The sequence below is a fragment of the Balaenoptera physalus genome (assembly GCF_965194825.1).
Source record: "Balaenoptera physalus genome assembly, chromosome: 3".
Classification (NCBI taxonomy): Eukaryota; Metazoa; Chordata; class Mammalia; order Artiodactyla; family Balaenopteridae; genus Balaenoptera; species Balaenoptera physalus.
Window position 1 is genome coordinate 14,248,801 of NC_138890.1, and position 27,359 is coordinate 14,276,159.

The following is a 27,359-nucleotide window of genomic DNA, read 5'->3' on the forward strand; positions in this document are numbered from 1 at the left end:
AAAACCTGTTTTAAATGTTACCACACAGGTATCATTACACAAACACTGCAGAAACAACTGTGGCATTAAGATAAAATGAACGTGCACAGACTTTACAACCCAGCAATTTCATACTCCTGGAATAACTCAGCAACGCTCCAGAAGGCATGTACACAATTTCTTAAAGCAGCATTGTTCCTAACTGGGAAAAGTGGAAATAGTCCAGCAACTAACTGTACATCAGCAGTAGTTAAACGAATTGTGGGATGAAAATACAAAAGAAACTACAGCCACATTCAACGTGACTCTCAAAACACCCCTACTACTAATAATCTGGACCCTGTACATTTAACTTGAACTTTGCAATGACGTTCTAACAGGTTTCTGTTTGCATCTTGTCCCTCTATTTAGCCTATCAACCCATAAGCCACTATGTTCCTCTAAAAACAGAAATTGAATGGTTGTCACTTCTCTATCCAAAATCCTCCACTGACTTTCCACACTGAGAAAGAAAGGCAAAGTCCTTCCAGTTAACCCACAAGATGCTGCAGTGAACAGGACCTCAATCCAGCTCTGACCTCAACACCTTCTGCAACTCCCAAGCTTGCCTGACTCCAGTCACACTGGCCCCTCTGTCCCAAGCAAAATTCTTTTTCATGACCTTTGAACTGCCGAGGGTGCTCTTCCCCACATTACAACACGGTGCACACTGGCAGTGAATTTACATCTCTGCTCAAATGCCCCCTTAAACGAAAGGCTTTCCCTATCCATCCAACAGTTCCACTGAACCCCCGCATCCCTCTCATCATCACCATGCTTAAATTTCCCAGCACTGAACTGACCACCATCTGATATACAATATATTTACTCATTTGTTTATCACGTGCCTTAATCCCAAGTAGAATGTGATCACCATGAAGGCAAAAATCCTGACTCACTGCTATAGATTCAGGGCACCAAACAGGGCCTGACATAAGAGAGTATGGACTCAAAACACAAGCACTACTACTTGTTAATGAGCTGACCTCACACAAGCACCCTTAAACTTCCTTGCCTCAGACTGCCCATATGCAAAAGAGAGTTACTGGTGGTACCTACTTCTTAGAGCTTTGGTGAAAACTAATACACTTATTTCAATACAAGTCAAGAAGTAATGTTTAAGTACATCAGGGATTTGAAATACAATTTAAAAACATGGTTTAAGGATTTTTAAAACCCATATCCAACAATTAAAAGTATAAGTAGATTATACCCACACATGTAGCAGCTCTCCAACCTAATGTCCAGAGGTATGGGTTACAGATAGCATCCAGCTGGGTACAGCAGAACCCTCCTGCCACCAATAAAACAATTATTAAATAGATTAAACAATCAAATATCCAAAGTAGCTTAAACCAATAATCAGTTTTATTTTTTCTCATGTAATAGGAAGTCTGGAAACAATAAATCCAGGACTAGTGCAGACACTCAAAGAAGCCAAGGGGGAAGCCAGGATCATTGTGATTTTTCTGCAGTGATCTCCCCCTTCAGCCTGTGGCTTGCATCCTCACGGTCATAAGATGCACCTTTAACACAAGATACTGAATCTCTTTTCAAGGTGAGAAGTAATGAGAAGAACAAGGGAAAAAAAAAAAATGTAGAGAAGAATCTAGGTAAGAATGACTCTTTTTCAAGAGCTTTTTTACAGCCCATACAGTGATATCTGCTTATTTGTCAATGGCCAGGCTGTGGACATGGACTGTACTAGCTGCAGGAAAACCTGTAAGAGATTTTTAAAAATAGCACACCTTACTAATCAGACAAAACTTGGACTTTCTTGATATAAAAGAATATGAGATACTGAAAGAGCAACTATATGTTACTCTTGGCTGGATGGGAGGCCAAAAATATTCCAAAGGATGAATCTGATGAAGACATCCTGCTCTGATCACAACTGCATTTGAATTAGATACTTGTAACAAACAGGTACTAAAAATACCCACATGTTACACAGCATGTAACACTATTCTAAAAAATTCCATCGGTCAAGTTGTCCAAAAGGAAATGAACACATATCGAGAATGAAATTATAATAAAAATACTATATACAAACCTTCTGTGATGAGGCATAAGGGTTATTTGGAAGAGCATAATCTTAAAATTAAAGACTTAAAAATTCATGAGCTGGGGTCCACTTTCATGATGAAAGACTGATAAGTGCAATTCCACATTTACTAAGAAATCCCACTGGGGAGTGAATTCTCATATGCACAAGTGACAGGGCTGTGGATGAAATTATCTCCACATAGGGATTGTCTGCAGTGTGGGTTCTCATGTGTTTCCTGAAAGAATTACACTGATTATAATTTTGAAGTTTTAAATAGAAATTTCTCCTAGTGTGAGTACCCACATGTTTCATAAAAAATTGAGGGATTGTTGGCTAAGGTTTCTCAACCTCAGCAATATTGACATTTTGGGGCACATAATTTCTCTCTCTTGGGGGAAGCCCCTGTCCACTGCAGGATATTTAACAGCATCCCCGATGTTTCCCAAAACATGCCAGTGGCACCTCCCCAGTTCTGACAACCAAAAATGTCTCCAGACGTTGCCAAGTGTCTCCCGGGGAGCAAAGTTATCCCCAGTTGAGAACCACTGCTGTAGACCAAGGACTGGCAAGTTTTTTCTGTAAAGGGCCAGACAGTGAGTATTTTAGACTTTGTCGGCCACACATGGTCTCTGGCACATATTTTTCTTCTTAAAAATGCAACAACTATTCTCAGCTTGCCAGCTGTACAAAAACAGACAGCTGGCCATAGTTTGCCCACCCGTTACCGACTTTCCCATGTTCCTTATTTCATAGGTTTTTCTCTTCAGTGTGATTTCTCTCATGAGGAATACAGTGAGACCAGGAAAGGTCTGTCCAGTCTTGGAATTTACAGAGATCCTCCCTGGTGGGCTTACTCTTGTGCCAAGAAGGTACAAGGTGATGCTGAAGTCATTTTGACATTAAATATCAGACTAGGGTTTCTCCCCCTAAGTTCTCGTTTGTTGAGAGCTAAACATACACTGACGGCTTCTTCACACCACAAACACGTTTTCTCACCTATCTTGAGTTCTCACGCTATCTCCAAAGTGATGTGGAAAAACCCAAGTCTTTCCACAGTTATTACACAAATTGGATTTCTCCCAAGTTAACACATATCTTTTGTGCCCAGTGAGATGAGCTCATCAAGGCTTCCTGCCTTCCTTACACCTGCCAGGTTCCCTTCCAGTCTGCGCTCTCGTGTTTCTCTTTAAAGAGATGTGTCACTGGAGCCTTTTCCACACTGATGACGTGAAGAGCTTCTCTCCCCGGTGCGTCTTCACGTGACTCCTGAGGGACGAGTGATCACTGAAGGCTTTCCCGCAGGCCAGGCACTCATAGGGCTTCTCGCCGGTGTGTATCCTCCGGTGCACATTAAGGTTCGAGCCAATGCTAAAGGCTTTCCCACAGTGATCACACTCGTAAGGCTTCTCTCCTGTGTGACTCCTCATGTGTGTCTTAAGGGTCGACTGGTTTCTGAAGGCTTTCCCACACTGTCTGCATTCGACGCGCTTCTTTACGAGATGAATGCTCATGTGCCTCCTCCGCGATAAATAATCACCGAATACCTTACCGCAGGCGGCACACTCGTAGCGCCTCTCTTGAGTGTGTATTTTTCTGTGCGCAGTTAGGTTGGAGCTTGCACTAAAGGCTTTCCCACAGAGATCGCACCCATACGGTTTCTCTCCAGTGTGGGAATTCATGTGTGTCTTAAGGATGGACTGGTTTCTGAAGGCTTTTCCGCACTGTCTACATTCAACAGGTTTCTTTACAATGTGAATTCTCATGTGTTTTCTCCGTGACAGGAGGTCCCCAAAGGATTTCCCACACTCTTTACACTCGTATGTTTTCTCTACCATGTGGTTCTTCTTGTGCAAGTTAAAGTTGGACTTCCATCGGAAGGCTTTTCCACACTGTGTGCATTCGTAGGGTTTCTCTCCAGTGTGGTTCCTGACGTGCTCTTTGAGATGTGAAGGATGCTGGAAAGCTTTCCCACAGTCGCGACATTCGTAGGGTCTCTCTCCAGTGTGTGTTCTTCTGTGTGCAATGAGATGGCAGCTCCTGCCGTATGCCTTCCCACATTCATCACACTTGTAAGGTCTCTCCCCAGTGTGAACTCTCATGTGTATCTTCAGTGAGGAGAGGGTTCGGAATGCATTTCCACACTGACTGCAGTCAAAGGGCTTCTCTGTGAGGTGAGTTCTTGCATGACTCCTAAGAGCTGAGGGGTCATTGAAAGCTTTACCACAGGCATTGCACTCATAGGGTTTCTCCCCAGTGTGTATTCTCCTGTGCCGTGTAAGGGAAGCACTCGTGGTGAAGGCTTTTTGGCACTGATGACATTCATGCATTTTCCTCCCATTGTAAATGTTCACATGTTGGGTTACATGGGATCTGTTCTTGAAAGTCATGCCACAGTCCCGGCGGTGATAAGGCCTCTTGCTAGTGTGCCTTCCCATTTGCTGAGTAAGGTGAGCACCCATGCTGAAGACGTCAAACAGGTTAGCATATTCACTGGATTTCTCTCCAAGCCGACTGCTTTCCTGTTGATGAAGAGGGAGTATTGACTAAGGCATTTCCCATATTCATTACATTCCTAAGACTATCCCCATATAAACTGGCATAGAAGCACATCATTATGACTAATAATGTCATACTTTGCAATGCAAAAGTACTGCTCCTGCCTCATTTGGACTCCATCAAAGAAAACAAGTGAACGCTATGCCCTGAGGCTCCATGTGTATAACTTTCATAAAGCTTTTTGCATATACTTTGTTAACTGTTTAAAACTAAATTAAGCTCCAACACTCAACATCTGAGACATAGTTATAGAAATATTTACTCACTGGAACTTTAAGTGAAGAGGTTTGGGGCCAGGTTTTAGGGTTTTCCCCAAATCAGTAATATTCAGTGTCTCTGACACTGTTTCCTCTTGGGGACCTGCCTGGCTTTGAGCTGCTTTTCTAACTCAGGCTGCCCCTGTCCTCTCCCAATATGGAAGATCCAGAATTATCCCAAGGAAATCTTACCATTGTCACACCATTAGATGTTTCCTTCCCAAAAATATCTTCCATAAGAATTGACCATTTGGTTTTAGATGGAGTCTCCCAATCTGAAACAAATTGGGAAAATATTAACTTGCTGGAGAAAGAAAATGGTGGGATGATGGTGACAAAAACAGAGGTGGCCTTCTTTGCAAATACTAACCTTAAAGAAGGAAAGGAAATATGAAAGGGGAGAACACACATGAGTAAAAATGACTGAAAAATCTGGCTATGTGAGATATTTGGCAATGACAAGGGTAGAAATTTAAGCTGACTCACTAAGAAGCACCACTTCAAAGAATGACATTGATAGTGACATTAAGAGTGTGATCAGGAATGTTGAGTAGGAAAGAATGGGACAAAGAACGCATTTGGACACATGTCGAATTTAAAGACGAAGGGACATGGAGACCAAAAGAATTGTGAGAGGATGGAGGGACAGTGAAAGAGAAAGAGCATTTTCAGATTTCCTTGGGTGACGTTTCCTAACGGATCTCTGTCATCCCAATCACTGGAGAGAGCAGATTCTCAGAAGCACTTGTGTCTGCCTGGTGCTTACCGGGACAAGGGCCTTGGTGAAGTTCCTGCTCCTCTGTCCTCAGCTCCTCTTCTTGCTCCAAGTGGGAGATGAGGCTGGGTTTGCTCACCTGACACCCTACTCACGGGGAAAGACACATGTTGAGGGAGGATCGTGCAGAGGACAACCCCTTCCATTAGTCTGGGGTCAGTGTTTTGGTCTTCAGTGCTCTGAAGATGGACAAGTCTGACTTAGGAGCAGCAAAATGATGGTGCCACATTTCTAAGGAACACAGTGAAAGGCTTCCATAAAACACAAAACCACAAATACCCACACATTTTGCCCTTCAAAAGAATGAGGATTTTTTTTTTTCTTTTTGGCCGCGGCACACGACTTGTAGGATCTTACTTCTCCAACCAGGGGTTGAACCCGTGCCCTTGGCAGTGAAAGCTCAGAGTTCTAACCACTGGACTGCTAGGGTTGAGGCCGTCTTAACTCAGAAAGCTATGCCCAAGCTCAGATACACTTGACAACCTCCAAGGGCAATGCAATGGACAGGTCTCAATATCCAAGGTACCATCAGGGCAGGCACCAGGTCGGCTTGTTCATAACTGTGTTCCGAATCCCCACACAGTTCCTAGGTCACAGCAAGTACTTACAACAAAGACATTTCATTCATGAACAAATAAATGAAGAAATGCCACCAGCCTTACCCACTGAGGCAAGGTTGCTATAGTTCTCCAGCATCACATCTTTGTACAGTTTTCTCTGAGAAGAATCCAGCAAGGGCCACTCCTTCTCAGTGAAGTCCACGGCAACATCCTGGAAAGTCACTGATTTCTGAAACACCACACACATTTGGGGTCAGTGAGAACCCAGCCTATCTGTGTTCAAAGATGGCTGAAGCTAAAGATTACACAGGAGAGACTCTAAACACAGGATTTTCAATACGGGGATCTGGGGTCTAAACATTTACTCTAGAGGTCAGTCCTCAGATGTTTTCTCTTCCAATGAGAAATCTTATGAGATAGTCTCATTGCTTCAAATGCAACTCTGACATGGGATCAAACCTGCTTAAACTCCAAACCTGGCCTGAGAGCTTTGAGCTATACTATGAGAGAAACACCTGTTATATAAGTCATTTCCCCTAACATCCCTGATACCAGGACAGCCTCACCAACTTCTCCAGCTCTTCCTCTTGCACCCTGATCATGCATCGATCAGCCTGGATAAAGATCTAAAAGAATCCTAACATGTGATGTTGGGGGCATTCTAGGGAAGTGCCTCCTCCACCCTCAGGGGCCTTGAGATCCTTGGTGTACCTGGGAACCAACACTGGTTGATGTATGAGGCTCCAGGCCATTGTATGCAAACAGCTCCACATCCTGGGGACAGGAATGGTCTTTTGAAGAAAGAGGAATTTCTGACTCATGGACATAGGCAGGCTCCTGGTTGGACATAGCTAGAGAAGAGAGGACCCATGAGGATTAAAGCCCACCTGACATTCGCAGATCAGGAAACGGTCTCACACTAACGATATGTGTGCAGTGCGCATGCCCCAATCTCACACTCCCTCACACACACTGTTGTACAACAAGCCAGAGAAGCCCTGCTCTCCTCAAGGACAGGAAAAAGGGTGGTGGGCCTACATAGCCATAAAGATAATGATATATATTCTCAATTTATGGGTAAAGAAATAAAAGCTCTGCGATAGAGCTGTTACTTCATCCAGACTTATCAAAATAATAAATGGGATGCCGCAGGGTTACCAATTACCAGTATCCCTCCTTACACACCAACTACAAACACTCCCTGCCTCACCCAAACTCACAAAGACCCTGAATCAGACACAGTCACCTGGGGAGCTCTCAGAACTTCGCTCCCACCCTCGTTCAGTTCACGTATCCTCCTCCACTTCTAACCTGGCAGCCCTCCCACTAGCTGTGCACATCCTTGCCCTCAGTGAAGGGGCAGGGGCCACTGAAGCTTGATTTCTGAGGGCATTCATCACCCGAAGAACTTACCACATGTGGGAGACAGACCAAGAGCTGCCATCCTGCGAGAATGATAGTAAATTTGCCTGAACGAAAGCAGGGCACTGGCACCAGAAAGCTACTCTCTCGCTCTCATGGGACTCTTGGAGCAGGCATCTGTAGTAAATGAGAAAAAGACTACTAGGTGTAGCCAAAGGCTTTCTGTCTCTCCCACTAACAGGACAATTCTGACTTCTGCTTTTCAGCGTTTCCTCTTTGGAGCAGCTTGTCTCAGCTTGGGCCTTAACCTTGCTTAGGTAAAACCTCCAGGCAATGTGGTGGAGGTCCCTGACCTACCTCGGGTAAGATTCAGATTCACTCTCTCAAGTAATTTGTCCCCAGTTACAATTCTGTTAAACTCTGTCACTCATTGAACACTTGGGTCCCAGACCTCTTCAACTTCAAGGCATAGTCCTCCTGGCTTAGGATGGCTCCAGCATCCATGAGGACTGGTCCATCTGGACCATGTGTTCTGATCGCCAATGCCTTTTGGCCCCCCACTCCACACCAACATACGCACCTGTGGGCCACAGCCCAGGCCTTGTCATCACCAGAATCAGATTCACTTCACAAACAATGATTCAGAAATTTGCTCTCTGGACAAAACCTCCTACACAACATTCTTCTCACATAAACTCTACCACTTAGAGGGGATTCCAGGCCACCCAGGCTTCTACCACCTTGCTCCCTAACAGCAAATTCTTCTTCATTGCCCCACCTATTCAGCTGAGAGATCCATCATGATCCATCACTTCTACAAAGTTTTGTCCAAATTCCTTTAATCCTCTACCTAGTATACCCCCAATGAGCAGAAGACCAGTCTGGGATGATTCCAACCATCTGTTTCCTCCCTGAAGGTACTTGGAAAGACCAGTCTGCACACACCCAGTCACACCAGCAGCTTTTAAAACCCAGTCACTAACCTTGAAGGAGCATCTACACTAAAGAAAAGCATAAGTGGTAATCCAATCTTCCAATCTCCCCCAAACCATGTAAAAATCTCACCAGTTTTTCTAAACCCAAAACTGTCTTACATGACCCTTGCTTTCAGCAAATAATCTTGCATTTCATTTCACAGTAATCACAACTAAAAAAACATAACTCAGCAAAGAACTGGAAAATGAAACTTAAAAAATACTTTCATTTATAATAGCATAAAACATATAAAGCACATAGGAATAAACCAAATAAAAGCTGTGAAACCATGCTGGAAGAAATAAAAAACCTAAATAAGCGAGGAGCTATATCATTTTCAGGGGCTGCAAGAGTCAATATTATTAAGGTATTCACTCTCCCCAAATTCATCTGCAGATACAACGCAGTCATCACCAAAATCTCAGCAGGTTATGTTCTAGACACTGACAAACCAAATCTAAAATGGGTACCAAAATGCAGAAGATCTCGAAGAGCCAGAACAATGTTAAGAAAGAAAAATAAACTTGGAAGATTCATATTACTAACTTTACTACAGTAATGAAAAGCTGGAATAAATATAGACAAAAATGTCAATGGAACAAAACAGAAATAGATCTACACGTGCACAGTCAAATGATTTTCAATAAGGGAATAAAGAAATTCATTAGGGAAAGTTGTCTTTTTAATAAATAGTGCTGAGACAGCACCCTTCTATAGTCAGTAGATGGGATGCTGCCCAATTCATAAATCGCTTAAGAAAGCCAATTAGATCTTCAAATTAGGAAAAAAACAAGGTGCTGCAAGAACTTAATGGACAAAAAGGAACTTTGACCTCCATTATCACTGCATACACAAAAATTTGAATTAAAAAAAACCTTTTTGAGATAACTCAGACACCAAAAAGTAAAATCCACAGAGAACACTTTAACAACATTGAGTTACACAACAATATTTTAGACTAGACACAAATATAACTAAACATTTTAAAAAATCAATAAATTAAACTTCACCAAAATTAAAAATTTCTATTCATCAAATAATATTATTAAGAAAATAGGGGCTTCTCTGGTGGCACAGTGGTTAAGAAGCCTCCTGCCAGGGCTTCCCCGGTGGCGCAGTGGTTGAGAATCTGCCTGCTAATGCAGGGGACACGGGTTCGAGCCCTGGTCTGGGAAGATCCCACATGCCACAGAACAACTAGGCCCGTGAGCCACAATTACTGAGCCTGCGCGTCTGGAGCCTGTGCTCCGCAACAAGAGAGGCCGCGACAGTGAGAGGCCCGCGCACCGCGATGAAGAGTGGCCCCCGCTTGCCGCAACTGGAGAGGGCCCTCGCACAGAAACGAAGACCCAACACAGCCATAAAAAAAAAAAAAAAAAAAAAGACAAAAATGTAGTTCCTAGAGGCTCTCATTAAAAAAAAAAAAAAGAATCCGCCTGCCACTGCAGGGAACATGGGTTCGAGCCCTAGTCCAGGAAGATCCCAAATGCTGTGGAGCAACTAAGCCCATGTGCCACAACTACTGAGCCTGAGCTCTAGAGCCCGCAAGCCACACTCCTGAGCCCACGTGCCATAACTACTGAAGCCTGTGTGCCTAGAGCCCGTGCTCCGCAACAAGAGAAGCCACGACAATGAGAAGCCCAGGCACCACCTGCCGCAACTAGAGAAAGCCCGCGCACAGCAACAAAGACCCAAAACAGCCATAAATAAATAAATAAATAAATAAATTTTTTTAAAAAAAGAAAGAAAATAAATAGGCAAGCCACAGATTGGGGAAAAAAGATATTTGCAGTACATACACCTGACAAAGAATTCACATTCAGACTACATAAAGAACTCCTACAAAACAATAATAATAAAAAATAAAAAATAACTCAGCAAGGGCTACACTTAGACACTTCACAAAATTTAATGAGTGAGCAACAATAAGCATGACAAGTTACTCAAAATCATTAGTCATCAGATGGATGCAAATTAAAACTAATGGAATAACATTTTAACCCACCAGAGCAGCCAAAATTAAAAGACTATCAACACTAAATGGTGGCAAGGATACAGCACACCCAAAACTCTCATATAATAAAGGTGGGGGTGTGAAATGGTTCAACCACTTTGGAAAACAATGCGCCAGTTTCTTAAAAAGTATACCTACCATTTGACTCAGCAATTCCACTCCTAGATATTTACCCAAGAGAAAAATTTTAAAACATGTCCACAAAGATTCATATAAAAATGGTCATAGCAATCTGATTCTTAATAGCCCCAAAGTGTAAACAATCTAAATATCCATCAACAAAAGAATGAATAAGCAAACTGTGGTATGTAGAGTGGAATACTACTCAGCAATGAAAAGAAACTACTGAGACACACAACATGGATGAATTTCTATAATGCTGACAAAGAAGCGAGACCAAAAAAAAAAAAAAAAAAGCTCTATAACTCCAATTCCACAAATAGGTAAAATTTATTAAGGTTGATAGCAAAATGTGTTTGTTTAAGTCAATAGAAGGAAAGAAGTCGGTTGCCTCCTTGCAGGAATATGATATGGTGGTAGAATGAGAAGCAAGAGGGAACTTTCTGGGGCAACTGAAATATTTTATTATTTTTTTCAGTTAGTGGCTATACAATGTACACCGTGTCAAAAAATTCATGAAACTGATCACCTGAGATATGTGCATTTTCTTGAACGTAAATTATACTCTACTTTAAAAAAGTTAAGTGGAGTCTTTCTTACTTTCCTGTCTCCAGTTACACAAAAATTCCTCCCACAACTGACCTATGACTCCTATTACCAGTAAGATGTCTGCCCTCCCTCCCTTCTAAAGCCAACCTCTTCAGATCTGCCTCGACTACACTTAGCCCTCCCTCCAGAGCAAAAGCTTATAAAGACAGTCCACACTATCTCCCTAATTCAGTGTACCTAATGGCAATTACCATCATCTCCATCTTCACAGAAAATACAATTCCTCAGCAAAATTTGGTGTATATTTTCGAGAATCATTCTCTTTCTAGGCTTCTATATAACTCTCTCCCTGGTTCTCTCTCTACTTCTCTTGATACTCTGTCAAGGTTTTTTCAGAAGGTCTCCTTCCACCATTAAAGGCTGAATTTGCTCAAGAATCAGCCCTTACCCTATTGCTCTTCATACTCTGTGCTTTGCCAAGGCTTCCCTTAATGTCCCTTAATTTTCATCTCTAACACTCAAGGTCCAATATGAAGTCGAAATCATATTCTCACTGCCTACTAATAGCCACCAAAGAACATCTCATACAAAAGCCTGTTGAGCCTGTGTTTCTGGGCTCAACAAAGAGAATCAGTAGCCAGCTCTCTGGCTGCTCACAAGAGGGAGGAGATATGGGGACACATGTATACATATAGCTGATTCACTTTGTTATACAGCAGAAACCAACACACCATTGTAAAGCAATTATACTCCAATAAAGATGGTTAAAAAAAAAGCTGCAACTTAACTGCTCCAGTCCACAGCTCTAATCACTTAGAAACTAAAGAAAAATCCACACAACCTTCTTCACATTACAAATTTAAGTTATTATCTTCATATGAAAAAACTTGGCTTTCTCTGTTAGCTGACTCTCTTTCTCCTACAAAACCTGTCACAATGTATTTTGATGTTTTTACTTCCTTGTTTTTATTTCCTTGTTTTATACTCTGTTTCCTAAACTATATAGTAAACTAGAAGAGTGCACCACTGTACTCAGGTCCTAATCCACTGCCCGATATTAAGTAGAAAATGAAGGGGGGTGGGGGCAGAAAAGGTCAATGAATAGAGAACAGACTGGTGGTTGCCAAGGGGGAGGGGTTTGGGGGAGGGATAGAGTGGGAGTTTGGGGTTAGCAAATGTAAGCTTTTATATACAGAATGGATAAACAACAAGGTCCCACTGTATAGCACAGAGAACTATATTCAATATCCTATGATAAACCATAATGGAAAAGAATAATAAAAAACGTATATACATGTATAACTGAATCACTTTGCTGTACAGCAGTAATAAACACAACATGGTAAATCAATTATACTTCAATAATAAAATAAAGCAGACGATTTAAAACTCTTGTAAAAAAAGTCAATGAATTCTACCTCTTACACCACGTGTCTCCAAATCATTTAACTTTCTCCAATTCAACACCCAGCAATAGAGTCTGGATCATATATGCTGGACCATAAAAAAGTCTCAAACTTAAAAAGATAGCAAATGTACTAGATTAGAAATTAATAACAGTAAGATGTCTAGAAAATACTCAAATATTTGGAAGTTAAAGACACACAAATAATTTTATGTAGAAGATGAAACAAGGGAAACTTAATATTTTATACTACATGAAAATGAAAATACAACAAATGAAAACTTGTGAAATGAGGTTAAAGTCATTCTCAGAAGGAAATGTATACAGTTAAATGTCTACATTAAAAAGTGGACAAGCACACTGAAAATCAATGAACTACACTTACGAAAAAAAAGAAAATTAGGGTTTTCCAGGATAAACCATAAATTAGGCCAAACACAATTCTCAACCAATTTTAAGACAAATAATAGCAAAATATATTCTCCAACCACAATGGAATGAACCTAAAAAACAATGATAGAGGGAAAACTGGAAAATTTACAAATACATGGAAATGAAACAACACATTCTCACACAACCAACAGGACAAAGAAGAAATCACTGGGGAAATTAGAAAAAACTTTCAGACAAATGAAAACGGAAATATAACACAGCAAAATTGATGGGATGCAATGAAAGCAGCGCTCAGAGGGACATTTATAGCAGTTAATACCTACATTAAAGAAGAAAGATCTCAAACAACCTAACTTTACACCTTAAGCAACAAGATAAGAGCAAACTAAACCTAAAGGCAGCAAAAGAATTAGAACAGAGATAAATGAAATGGAGAGCAGAAAAACTAGAATCAACAAAAGTTGGTTCTTTCAAAAGATCAACAAGATAACTAAAATCAGAAGTAAAAGTGGGGACATTACTACCAACCTTACAGAAATTAAAAAGACTCTAAAAGGGTGTTCCCTAGTGGCCTAGTGGTTAGGACGCCGGGCTTTCACTGCCAGGGCCGGGTTCAATCCCTGGTCAGCAAACATCCTGCAAGCCGTGAGGCATGGCCAAAAAAAAAAAAAAAAAAAAACCACAACATTATAGAAATAGAAAAACTATTTTTAAAAATAAAAATAAAGAGAATACCATAAACAACTGTACACCAACAAATTAGGTAATCTAGATAAAATGGACAAATTCCCAGAAACATACACTTTACCAAAATGGACTGGAGAAGAAATAGAAAATCAACAGACCCATAACAAATAAATAGGCGCAATCAGTCATCAAATTCTCCCAACAAGGAGAGGTCCAGGACCAGATGACTTCACTGGTGAATTTTACCGAACACTTAAAAGAAGAATTAACACCAATCCTATTCAAACTTTTCCAAAAATAGAAGAAGTAACATTTTTCTAACACAATCTTTACGGCCAGCATTACCCTGATACCAAAACCAAGATAGCACAATCTCAAACATCTTTGAACTCCTAAAGAGACCAAGCTACCTGGAGACCAAGCTACCTGTATACACGTTAAGCCTGGGGTGGTGTTTAGACTCTATGTCAGTGATAGGTTGTCTGGTTCTCAGTCAATGCCACATTATTCTCTATGAGACTCAAAGAAGTGACCAAAGCAGGCAGCTTTTATACCTTTCAGACAAAGAAACAATAAATTTGTGAAGAATTGACAAGACAAAGTTTGGGCTTGAGGTAGTAAATTGGTAAAGAAGTAACAAATTTTGTTTATACAGCCTTCTCAGCTCTGAACTTCATATCTATCTCTGGAGATAAGGATGTCTCTTTGCCTTCTGGTACAGGGAAGGTACCTTTCACACGGGAGATTTATTTCCTACTTTCAGGGTAGCAAAAAAGGGTCAGAGTGTCCTTCTCATGCCAACTGTTTCTTATGTAACTTTAATTCAAAATAATCAATATGCCAAAGTGGCATATTTTGGGGCATCTTGCCCTGACCTCCATCACTGCTAATCCATATGTCATAGTTACCCCAGTCATTTATTGTTTGGCTGAATTAATCCTTTAGCAGTTTTAGGTTTTTTTTCATATAGGTGATTATCAAATCTCATCTGAATTTATGCTGATTTGTTATACATATCAGCAATTTCTGACATACAGCAAAGTGATTCAGTTATACATATGCCAAGCACAGTACCTCACACATAGAAATTACTTTTAAAATACTGAATGAAGAAAAGAATATATGAATAGTAAAATCAAGTTCAAATGATAAAAGTTAAAAAAAATCACATTACTTTAGTATCTTCTGGTATCTAGGACAATGTGTCACTCATCAGTTTTTCTTTGTCAAAAATATTGGATATTCTCAAATATTTTCTTTTGCAGATGAAATTTAGAATCAGCTATACTATTTGTATAATGTATTTTCATTTTCATTAATGTCGATATTTTAATGTCTTCATTTTCTAAGTGTTTCTAGATAGGCACATCAATTTATTGAAATGATCTTACGTTAAAATGTTTAGAATATTTCCAATTTTTCACAAGTAGAAAAACAACACTTGGAAGAAATATTTGCAGCTAAATTTTTGCAGTTTTTTTCAAGTTTTTCCTTAGAACGAATTTCTAGATAGTGAAATGTTTAGTCAACATTTATGACTAAACATTTAGTAAGTGTTGCCAAAATGCTCTCCAAAACTGCTTTATCTGCAGTCTCATTAGCTACACACATATTTATCATACGCTAGAAAAAAACACTTGTTTGCCAAGGTGATGAATTATGTTCTTTTCAAATTAAAAACTGAGTAGGGATGTAAAATACTGTAGAACACAATTTTATAGCTTGTTACCTAGAAAATAAGGGGCAAGCTGTTTAATTCCTTGAGCTGTAATTAAATGTTACTGAGCACCAGTGTTACCTTTTTTCTAGAAATATGAACAAACCAGATGTAATAAAACACAACTGGAAAAATGTAATACTCTTGGGGACAATTTATGAAACTGGGTGAAGTAATAATAATAAAAGTAGTTGCATTTCTCTTTGAAAGGTTTACAAAGGGAGTGAACAGCACTGCCACTGGTGGGAACCCAGGTCCCACCTCATGTTAAGCACGATCCAGTGTTGGGTTTACCTGAACCCCACAGAAAACCAATCAGATGGGCCTTATAGCACCATCAGAGGTGCGCAAAAAGGCTCAGAGAGTTTAAGTAACTGCCAGAAAATTGCATAACAGGTGGCAGGGGTGAGACCTGGGCTCTAATTTCTTTAACTGCCAAGCCTGAGTTCATTCCTCCCTTTGGAGGTGGCAGTGGGGGCATAGTTTTATTTGATAAGTACCACCTGTGTGAGAACAGTGAGGATTCTCAGAGATTCAAGAATACTACATCAGCTGATGTAGTAGATTCTCAACAAATATTAGCTCCCTTCTCTTTCCCCTTTTGCAGTGAGGAAATACACAAATGTTAACCATCTTTTATTCATTTCTAGATACCAGGGTACTTGTCTCCAAATGAGTTCAGGTGCTGCCACCTTCTGGGTATAAAGAGGTATTGCAAGCCTTCTGAGGTCGAACTTGGAACAAACATTTGCCTTTCTCAAGTAGAGGATTCTCACTTACAAAGCTCTTTCTGGATCACTGTGCCTTTGGGTTCCAACATCAGATTACTGAGGAGAGACTCGATAAGCTAAAAAAAGAGGTTCAGAGTCACTGAAGAACAAGGTCTCCACCCTCACCTCCCACTTATTCCTCTATTCTCAATTTACAAATTTCTGCTCAAGTTTCTGTCCCCCAACTTTTCTTGCCAACATCAATAGCAATGCTACAAATAACAACATAAGCATGCTTACTATGTACAAAGTATCTCCTGAGTCTTTCCAGGGACTCTCATTTAATTCTCACAACTTCCCCAGGAGGTAATAAGCAGTATCCTGAGAAAAGTGGGGCATGTACTGAAGGGTTAGGTCATGTGACCAAGGTCACAAAACAGGGGCTAATGAACCTGATTCCAGAGCCACACATGTCCCCTCTCAAGGTGACCTCTGCAAGTGAACTCCCTGACACCAAATCAGGAAACAGCTTTTTCCTGATTCTTGTCTTGCTTGATCTCCTCAATACATGATCCTGCCCACTACCAACCTCTGCTCTCTCCCTCTTCCTGGGGAGCCTCTGCTCTTGGCCACTGTGCATCAATCCCAAGGTTGTCCCCCTCCATCTCTGGTTGCTCTTTTTGAGAATCCTGCTTGTGGTCCTTCCTCCTTTGCCAGGATCCCTAAGGGCCAGGGTTCTCCTGGGCCTTCTTCTACCCCATCCCACACATGTTCACACTCTGAAATCCCTCCTCCCTTCGGTACTGACATCCAGGTCCTGATTACACATCCATGAAGGTTGTTGTCTGTCTGTCCTTGAGACCTCAGGTGACCCCACCTTGCTGCAAGCCCAGCTTTCTTGCCCATGGGGGCTCCATTCAAGAATGGGTTCACGGACTTCCCTGGTGGCACAGTGGTTAAGAATCTGCCTGCCAATGCAGGGGACACGGGTTCGAGGCCTGGTCTGGGAAGATCCCACATGCCGCGGAGCAACTAAGCCTGTGCGCCACAACTACTGAGCCTGTGCTCTAGAGCCCGCAAACCACAACTACTGAGCCCGGGCGCCTAGAGCCCATGCTCCGCAACAAGAGAAGCCACGGCAATGAGAAGCACACACACCGCAACGAGGAGTAGCCCCCGCTCGCCGCAACTAGAGAAAAAGCCAGAGTGCAGCAACAAAGACCCAACGCAGCCAAAAATAAATAAATAAATTAATTAATTAAAAAAAAAAAAAAAAAGAATGGGCTCACTAAACTTGTTTTCTCATCTGGAAACTGGAGGTTATAACACTGGATTATGGGACTGTATGTGCTCAATAAATGTTCACTCTAAAACACCATTATTTTTATCATAAAACAAAATGGCTGTTGGCGATTTAAACTGTAAACTGTTAATTTACAGTGGATGCCACTCTCCATTCCTTGGTACTTGCCCCAGGCAGCATGAGCAAGAAAAATGGGCAGATGAGCAATACGTAAAACATTTCCCCTGCAATATCTAATAAGACCTGAAGGTAAACACCTAATGCTGAGCTCCTGACAGCCTCCCCATCTCCATGGCAACTCCATGCTTCCAGGAGCTCCAGGCAAAAAGCCTTGAAGTCATCCTGGATTCTCCTTTTTCACACTTTAGATCCAAATCACCAGCAAATCCTATGGGCTTTACCTTGAAAACTTACCCAAAATCTGGCCACTCCTCACCACCTACTCTAATACTGTCTTGGTGGAAGGCACCACCTCTCTCCTAGATCATTCCAATAGCTTCCTAAAGTCTCCCCGTTTCTGTTCTTTAGTTTATACGGCAAGTAGAACTTTGCCAGTAAAATGTAGGTCACATCACTCTGTTGCTCAAAACCTGCTGGCGTCCTGTCTCACTCAGCCAAAGGCCTACATTCCTGCTGCCTCATCCACAACCCCTCCTGGCTCCCGGCCCCCACTGGCCCTGCTCACACTATCCTCACTGGGCCTTATGCCTGTACTAGGCATGTTCCCGCCTTGGGATCTTTGCACTTGCTGTTCTCTACATGGAAATGTGCTTCTCCACATTCAAGTGTACCTGCTCCCTCTCCTGCTTCGGATCTTTAGTCAACTTTAAGTGTCTCGACATGGCATTGACTGGCCACTCTAGTCAAAATGCAAACCTCTGCCTGTCTACCCCTAAACCCCACTCCTTCTATTTTTCTTCAAAGCACTAACCTCCACTTAACATAGCGTGTAAGTCAGGGTAGGCTCTATTTTACTGCAAAAACAGACTTCAAATCTCAATGACTTGATGAAACGGAAGTTTATGTCTGGCTCATGTTACTTGTTCAACCTGGGCTGGTGGTGAAACTTTACCAGTTACACGGGGGCATGCCTCTTGTAACTGAGCCAACTGAAACCTGTGGTCATTCTGGCCATGGATGATGAGAGAAGGGTGTGCCTAGAGAACTGTGCACCTTGACACATACGCTCTGACCCTGAAGTGCTCACAGCTCATTGCCCAGAACTAGTCACATGCCCCTGCTAGTTCCAGGGATCCTGGGAAGTGTAGGACAGCACACAGAACACCTAGTAAGCATTACTGTCTCTCCCACACATACTATGTATTTTACTTGTTTAGTTTTCTTCCCTTATGCCCAGCCTGACAATAAGCTCCAGGCAGATAGATTTTCCACTTCTTTGTTTTTTTCACTGTTGAGGTGTCTGGAACAGCACCTCAGAAAACAAACAGGGTAACAGTGAGCAAAAAGAATGAATGGATGACAAATAAGCTGATCTACATTTCTCTCCATATTGAGAAGGCCCTCGCGGACCCGGGGGTCTTGGGAAGATCACAAAGGAGGGGGTCTATGGATCTTGGTGTATGTGTGTGGGGGGCTCCCCTTCAGGTCCTATGAGATGTATGTTGACCCAGGTGCTAGGACACAGCCATAAAGCTTAGCCACACCTTGGCTCCCCATCATTCACTACTGCCCAAAACCTGGGGCAAGGTAAACAAACGGTTCAAGCCTGGATAGAGAGTGCACTCACATCAATTTTAAACCTGGGGGATATTTTCAAAGTCTCATGGTAATGCAAACTAGAGGCCAGAGCGAGGTTCTGGAGTGTTTCTCATCTGAGCATTATACCACTTGTTGAGCTACACTCAGTGACCCTGAATACAGATGCAACAGGACTACCTCAGCATCTAAGTGACTGGAAGTGGAGCAGGGGAGTCTGGAAACAGTTATGGGATTTATTAAAGAAGTTTTGACTCCCGTTTCTACACAATACATGAAACAAAACCACGATTATCAGACTGATATCAGCACAGATAAATGCGATGGAGAGAGAATTTTCAAAGGCTACTGAGATTGTTTAATTTCTCTTTTAATTTCCTTTATAACACAGTGAAAACAGTTCCCTTTTTCTATTGCAACACATCTTAGCCCATTCTCATTGGGATCTGTTTTTCTCTGTGCCAGGACCAGCACTAGGGTGAGGTAAGAGAGGTTGCTGGAGTACAAAATTCAAAGAGGTGCTTTCAGCATCATACAAGTGCACGGTTAATGCCTCCGCCCACATACCTCACCCTAATCTCACCCCTGCTCCCCACAATTACAGAAGATCTGCCTCCTACATCAGTTTTTTGGTCCAAAACACGTTTTACCCTTTAAATTGTTCTATTGTGACTTCTCCTTTTGTGGCCATAATTCTTCCAATATTTGATTTAAAATCCCCACATTCAATTTTGTAATACTGCCCCAAGATATTCAGAATTTGCAGATGTAAATACTAAAGATAGAATGATTCTTTTGTTACTTTTATGGAGTGATATTTCTGCCACTGCTAGAACTGTTTCTACCAGTGTTATTCTTGTACACAAAGACAAAGTAACAATAGTTGTGAGAACACTGCATGCCATTTTTCTCAGTCCAGAAATGTGTTACACTTGTAAATTAATATCTCTATGTACTTCACTATCTGTAAACTTTCAACCAGATGAAATGTCCCACGGCTAAAAGGGCAGATTAAGACTTCTATTTCCAACAGGCAATCTAGATATACTGATTAAACCTCCCACTCAAAACTATTTTAAGTGCAACACAAGATACAGACAGAGGGCTTCCCTGGTGGCGCAGTGGTTAAGAATCCGCCTGCCAATGCAGCGGCCATGGGTTCGAGCCCCAGTCCGGGAAGATCCCACATACCGCGGAGCAACTAAGTCTGTGCGCCACAACCACTGAGCCAGCACTCTAGAGCCCGCGAGCCACAACTACTGAGCCCACGTTCCACAACTACTGAAGCCCGTGCGCCTAGAGGCCGTGCTCCGCAACAAGAGAAGCCGCCTCAATGAGAAGCCTGTGCACCGCAACAAAGAGTAGCCTCTGCTCACCGCAACCAGAAAAAGCCCGGATGCAGCAATGAAGACCCAACGCAGCCAAAAAACAAATTTAATTAATTAATTAATTTTTTAAAAAAGACATATCTTTCAAAATCATTCACAAGCTGGCGATAAATACTCAGAAATTTAAAAATGTGTAATTTCTAAAAGGACAATTACAATTGCTGAAATAAAGGTAAAATGGGGGGGACTAGGTAAATAGCTTTATCAGATTACACACAGCCCCCAAAAAATTGTTTTCTAGAGTATCACACAAAGTGTGGTCCCCCAGCCAGCTGCATAAACATCATCTAGAGAGCTTTAATAATTCTGATGCCCAGTTCACATCCAAGTCCAACTGAATGAGACTCTTTGGAGTAGACTGATGAATCTGTTTTAACAAGCACTATAGGTGACTTTTATGCAGGCTTACATTTAAAAACCACTTCTAGAGAATAAACATGAGGGCACACAGACAAAAAGATAAGTATAAAGAGCCATGGGGGACAGAGGGAAAAGGGCTGAACTGATCCTAAATAGAATTCCAAAGGGAGAGAGAAGGAGCACAGGCAGTTACTGCAAAATATAGTAGCTGTGGATTTCTCATTTCAGAAAGCAAATATAAAGAGATTGAAGATAAAAACAGATCACAGTTAGATACAATAACACTGAACCAGAGAAACAGCAATGGCAAAAAGAATATTTTAACAGCAGCCAGGGGAAATAGCACAGGTTACCTTTAAAGCAATGATTCCCAAACTTCAAGTTGCATCTGAATCACCTGGAGGGCTTGTTAAAACACACTGAAAACATATTTTATAAAAACAAACCAAAAAACTCACATTGCTAGGCCACATCCCCAGTTTCTGATTCATCAGAAACTGGGGATGCAAGAATATGCATTTCTAATAAGTTCCCAGGTGATGCTGATGTTGTAGGTCTGAAGAGTACACTTTAAGAATCACTGCTTTAAAGAAATAAACATTAGCCTGATACCTAACTCCTCGCCAGCAACAATGGAAGCCAGAAGATAGTGGAACATCTTCATGGCTCTGGAATAAAATATACAGTCCTTTAGCAACCCAAATGTCTACTAAGATAGCAAAATAATGGTATATTTGGGCTTGCCATACACAGAAAGAGAAATTCTAAAATACGTACTTTAGAGAGCAAGAAAAAAATCAAGGAACCAAGGTAAAATAAAGAGTGTTAAGAACTTACATCAGAGTCCAAGAATCAAAGTAAGCATACAAAATGGAAAATGTGTGGGTAAAATGAAACTAAAAATGACTGTATACAATGATAATCTCTTCTGAGGTTTAAAAAAAGATAGAATTAAAATGCATGATCAGGGCTTCCCTGGTGGTGCAGTGGTTGAGAATCCGCCTGCCAATGCGGGGGACATGGGTTCGAGCCCTGGTCCAGGAAGATCCCACATGCCACGGAGCAACTATGCCCGTGCGCCACAACTGCTGAGCCTGTGCTCTGGAGCCCACGAGCCACAACTACTGAGCCTACGTGCCACAACTAATGAAGCCCGAGCGCCTGGAGCCCATGCTCCACAACAAGAGAAGTCACCACAATGAGAAGCCCACACACCGCAGTCAAGAGTGGCCCCCGCTCGCCACAACTAAAGAAAGCCTGTGCGCATCAACAGACCCAACACAGCCAAAAATAAATTAATTAATTAATTAAATAAATTTATAAAAAAAAATAAAAATAAAAAAATGCATGATCAAAAAACCATGTAAATCAGGAGAGTGATAACATATCAAAAATCTAGGGACTTCCCTGGTGGCACAGTCGTTAAGAATCTGCCTGCCAATGCAGGGGACATGGGTTCGAGCCCTTGTCCGGGAAGATCCCACATGCCATGGAGCAACTAAGCCCGTGTGCCACAACTACAGAGCGTGTGCTCTAGAGCCCGTGAGCCACAACTACTGAGCCCACGTGCCACAACTACTGAAACCCACACACCTAGAGCCCGTGCTCCGCAACAAGGGAAGCCAATGCAATGAGAAGCCCGCGCACTGCAATGAAGACCGAACGCAGCCATAAATAAATTAATTAATTAATTAAAAAAAAATCTAAATTTCATGAACGAGCATGAATAAGAATACTCCAAAATAACCACTAAAATAATAGACATAAATAAATTCAATATGCATATAAACGTAGATAAATTCAAAATATGCAAAGAAAAATGTGGAATGAAAAAACTACTCAAATCAAAGGAAGCTAGAGAAAAGAAAAAAGGATGTCAAGGGACAAAATGCTTCAACTAAAATACAGATATTCTCAAAATGGAGTAAAAACAATCCAGTTATATGTTGTTTACAAGAGAAAGGATATAGCAAGAACAGAAATTTTAAAAAGATATACAAGGCAAATACTTTAAAAAAAAACCTGGTTTAAATATATTAATATCAGAATGAATTAAAGCAAAAAGGCTAATAGAGAAAACTGAGGAATTACAAAAAGAAGAGGTACAACCCAAGAAAAAGCTGTATATATGTCATATAATACAGCCTCAAAAATATATCAGTGGTAGGACTTCCCTGGTGGTGCAGTGGTTAAGAATCCGCCTGCTAATGCAGGAGACACGGGTTCGAGCCCTGGTCCGGGAAGATTCCACATGCCGTGGAGCAACTAAGCCTGTGCGCCACAACTACTGAGCCTGCACTCTAGATCCTGTGAGCCACAATTACTGAGCCCTTGCGCCACAACTACTGAAGCCCGCACGCCTAGAGCCCATGCTCCTCAACAAGAAAAACCACCTCAATGAGAAGCCTGCGCATCACAGCAGAATAGCCCCCGCTCACTGCAACTAGAGAAAGCCCATGTGCAGCAAGGAAGACCCAACGCAACCAAAATTAAATAAATAAATTTATTTAAAAATATATATATATCGGTGTGGGGGGAGGGGGGCAGAACTCTAAGGAGAATGGACAAAGCCACTACCAGAGCTCTCAATAATATGTTCAAGCAGACAATTCAATAACTATATGCAGATTGCACAAGATGAAACAGTATTTCTTAACTATAAACTCCAACCACACATGGGGCACAATGTGTGTCTCAGAAAATGGCATCAATCTCTGACTATAGTGCAATCAAGTTAGCAAACAATAACCAAAAGATAACCCGAAAAAGTCACCGAAATAGAAATTAAAAGAAAAAGGCCTAAATAATTCACATGCCAAAGAAATCATAATATTTGATAATATTTAGAACTAAAGTATAATAAAATACTATCACTGTAATCCGTTCGATGTGCAGGTTCCAATGTAAGAAACTGTAAAGAAACATGCCAAAAAGGTAAAAGGAAGACAATTATAAAGAACAGAAAGTTATGAAATAAAAACATACACATTATAAAGTGGTTCTTCATGAAAAACAAAACTGACAAAATTTTGGCAGGATGCATTTTTTTAAAAAAAGAACATATAAATACAAGAATGAAAACCTAGAAAACACTACACATGGAGCAAGCATTAAAAATATAATAAAAGCACATTATTAACAACTTTGACTATACAATTTAGCCTTAGATGGAATGAACAAATTCCTAAAGAAATTTTACTTACCATAATGAAAGAGAACTTGGATGCCCTATGACTCTTAGAGAACTGAAACAACAGCTTTAAAATTTTCCGCAAAGAAAATTCAGACCCCAATGGTTTTTCCTGGTAAAACTCCCTTTTAAGGAACAAGTTATTCTACTCTTAGACAAAATATTCCAGAGTTTAGAAAAAAGAGGGAACACTCCCACCCCACTTTATGAGGCTGGAATAAACCTGAAACAAAAGGAAAATTACAAGCCAATTTCACTCAAACATAGATGCAAATCATCAAACAAAAATACTAGCAACCAGAAACCAAAAATGATAAAATAGTACATATCCTTTCCAATTTAGTTATTTTACCAAAGCAAATTTAATGTAACATTAGAAAATCAATTGGTTTAATTCACCACATTATCAGGTAAATGAGAAAGTCGTATTTTTCATTTATTCATTCAAAGCACAAACAGAACTAGAACCTATCACAGACCAGGCATAGTTTTCAAAAGGTGATTGAAATCCATCAACATATCAAAGTAGTTGCTGGGGGGGTGGTGGAAATCACTTGTTAAAAGCCTACAGCTGTTCATGACAAAAACTCTTAAATTAGGAAATAGGAGACTTCTTTTACCTAATAAACGCTTTCCAAAAAAAAAAAGCCTCCAGCAAACATTCAAGTTAACTTCCCTTAAAGTCAGAAAGAAAACAGGACTGCTTCAAGTTTGCTATCCAAACTCCATTCAATGCTACTCAAAGTCCTCAGCCTCTCTAGCAGAGAAAGTAAATAATAAAAAATGTGTGTGGGCTTCCCTGGTGGCGCAGTGGTTGAGAGTCTGCCTGCTGATGCGGGGAACACGGGTTCGAGCCCTGGTCTGGGAGGATCCCACATGCCGCGGAGCAACTAGGCCCGTGAGCCACAACTACTGAGCCTGCGCGTCTGGAGCCTGTGCTCCGCAACAAGAGAGGCCACGACAGTGAGAGGCCCCCGCACCGTGATGAAGAGTGGCCCCCGCTTGCCACAACTAGAGAAAGCCCTCACACAGAAACGAAGACCCAACACAGCCATAAATAAATACATAAAAATAAATTAAAAAAATAAATGTGTGACTCTGTTCTGTTTAAAAAAAAAAAAAAGTGTGTCATGCAAAAGGAAAATACACACTTTCCTAGGAATAAATCTAACAACAAAAACAACAACAACAAACCAAACCCTTAAATCGTTTTTGCTGATCCTCATAAAACTTTACTGAAAGGCATTATACAAGATATAACTGGGACTTCCCTGGTGGCACAGTGGTCGAGAATCCACCTGTCAATGCAGGAGACACAGGTTCGAGCCCTGGTCCATGAAGATCCCACATGCCGTGGAGCAACTAAGCCCGCGAGCCACAACGACTGAGCCCGCGTGCCACAACTACTGAAGCCCGCTCGCCTAGAGCCCGAGCTCCGCAACAAGAGAAGACACCACAGTGAGAAGCTCGTGCACCACAACAAAGAGTAGCCCCCACTCGCAGCAACTAGAGAAAGCCCGCACGCAGCAACAAAGACCCAGCGCAGCCAAAAATAAATAAATTTATTTTAAAAAAAGGTATAACTAATTAATTGTAAAATTCAATGGCATAATGATGCCGATATTCTCAAAATCCATATATATATATATTCAACTCAACTTGAAAACAAAACCTCGGTATGTGGAACTTTGTAAACTGACTAAAATTTAAGTCACAGAATACCTGAAAAAGAATGGGTAGGTAGGTGCGTGTAATCTTCTACAAGATATTTGAAAATCTCTAAATTAAAATGTGTACTTCCATCAATATGGAAAGAGGGTGTCTCTGAAAATACTTTAGTGTAAGTCCACCTACAAGTAATTACCAAAATTAGTAAATACATTTTTGGGAAAACATATAAGCAGTAAAATCCAGGAAGAAAATCATGGGGAAAGAGAAGGATGAAGTTTAGGAGAATACAGGTTTCTGAGGTTTCGAATTCTTATTTTTCTTGGCCTGGTTTGCAGATTCACTTTATTTTTCTTTTAATTTTCTGTGTTTTCATATTTTTGTGAGACATATATGTCCTATATTCTGATAAAATAATTATTTGAAGGGAAAAAAATAAACAGGAAGTACCAAATAAGATGGTAAAAATCAATGCAAAATATTAGTAATCACAATAAATATTAATGGACTAATTCTCAAATTAAACAACAATGTTGAAGTGCATTTTAAAATCTAGTTATAGGCTATATACACGAGAGTCAACTAAAGTAAATAAAGATAAATAACCGAAAAGTTTAAGTGTAAAAAGTATTCAAGACAAATGCTAACAGAAAGAAAACCAGTGTGCTCCTATTAATGTTAGACAAAGCTGACCACAAAGCAAAAGGTAGGTAGTTTATCCTTGCGGTCTCCAATTCCGGACACACACACACACACACACACACACACACACACACACACACACACCCCTCCCCCCCCAAATAATGTCCTGAACTCACTTCGGCCGGGCTTTTCTGTCCCCATCCCAAGATGTCAGTTTTTTTGGACCAGATCACCAGTGCCTCCCCCTCGTCGCTAAATACAGTGGTCCTAAACTTCATCACTAGCGTTTCATACCGCTTATCACAGGATCTAAAACACACTCCGACTGGCTGCCTGGCTTCCCGGTCCCAGGTCCCTGTCCCCCGTTACCCCTCCCTGCCTTGTGGGCCTCTCTTGTCCTCAGGAAGGCGGGGAGTAAAGGGTTAAGTGAGGAAAGCGGGTCTTACATCACGGAGGGTAGAATCACGGGGAGCAGAGGTCACGGAAGCTGCCGCCGAAGAGACGAGAAGCTCATTGAAAGGTCCGGTATGCCGCGGGGACCAACAGCTCGGAAGTGGCCGCGGTGGACCACTCCTCTGCCCATGTGTACAGCAGCAATCGCCTCCGGAGAGTAATGGCTTCCGCTTCACTTCCGCCTTCTAAGTGTCGCGGGACTTCATAACCGGCCGCTAACCAGGAAGCACAGACGGAAAGGATTCTGGGAAATGTAGTTCTGGAGTTTAGAGGGGCATAGTGGGGTACCTCGGTGGAAACTGCGGATGGCGCTCATTTCCCCCCAACTTCTAATTGTTCAAGTGCCACGGGACTCATTTCTCAGGCCTCTTTTCGTCTTATAATCCCTGTGGTAGCACTGAATCTTACCTCTTTAAGTACTGTGTATACACTCGAGTCAAAATTTCATCCACAGTCCCACACCTCTACCCTGAATGCCAGACAGAATGAGATAT

General features: G+C 41.3%; 1 protein-coding gene and 1 long non-coding RNA gene across 6 annotated transcripts in view; one reads left to right on the forward strand and one right to left on the reverse strand.

Moving 5' to 3' along the window:
* The window catches only part of LOC309658807, a 122,836-nt gene that overhangs the window by 90,546 nt on the left and 4,931 nt on the right, over window positions 1-27,359 (forward strand). The window lies entirely within an intron of this gene.
* ZNF317 (zinc finger protein 317) lies at window positions 1,365-27,091 on the reverse strand. 5 transcript variants are annotated; one of them, XM_082457702.1, is made up of 8 exons: window positions 26,859-27,089; window positions 16,216-16,282; window positions 7,627-7,752; window positions 6,925-7,064; window positions 6,316-6,442; window positions 5,645-5,740; window positions 5,071-5,153; window positions 1,365-4,584 (listed from the first exon to the last, which is right to left on the reverse strand). In XM_082457702.1, exons 3-8 carry the CDS (start codon window positions 7,655-7,657, stop codon window positions 3,265-3,267), a joined length of 1,797 nt encoding a protein of 598 aa, XP_082313828.1. In that variant the 5' UTR covers window positions 7,658-7,752; window positions 16,216-16,282; window positions 26,859-27,089; the 3' UTR covers window positions 1,365-3,264. The 5 variants fall into 5 exon arrangements, with proteins under 5 accessions (XP_082313828.1, XP_082313827.1, XP_082313829.1 ...); XM_082457701.1 differs by lacking the exon at window positions 16,216-16,282 and having other exon boundaries at window positions 26,859-27,087; XM_082457703.1 differs by lacking the exons at window positions 16,216-16,282; window positions 26,859-27,089 and adding an exon at window positions 24,116-26,478.

What these genes read in the sequence shown, in the direction of transcription:
- ZNF317 (XM_082457702.1), bottom strand. Translation starts at nt 7,657, where the DNA reads ATGGCAGCTCTTGGTCTGTCTCCCACATGTG. An exon ending in TCACCAAGGCCCTTGTCCCG is followed by an intron (nt 5,154 to 5,644) that starts GTAAGCACCAGG and finishes AATTTGTTTCAG; the next exon opens with ATTGGGAGACTCCATCTAAA. An exon ending in CATCTAATGGTGTGACAATG is followed by an intron (nt 4,585 to 5,070) that starts GTAAGATTTCCT and finishes CTTCATCAACAG; the next exon opens with GAAAGCAGTCGGCTTGGAGA.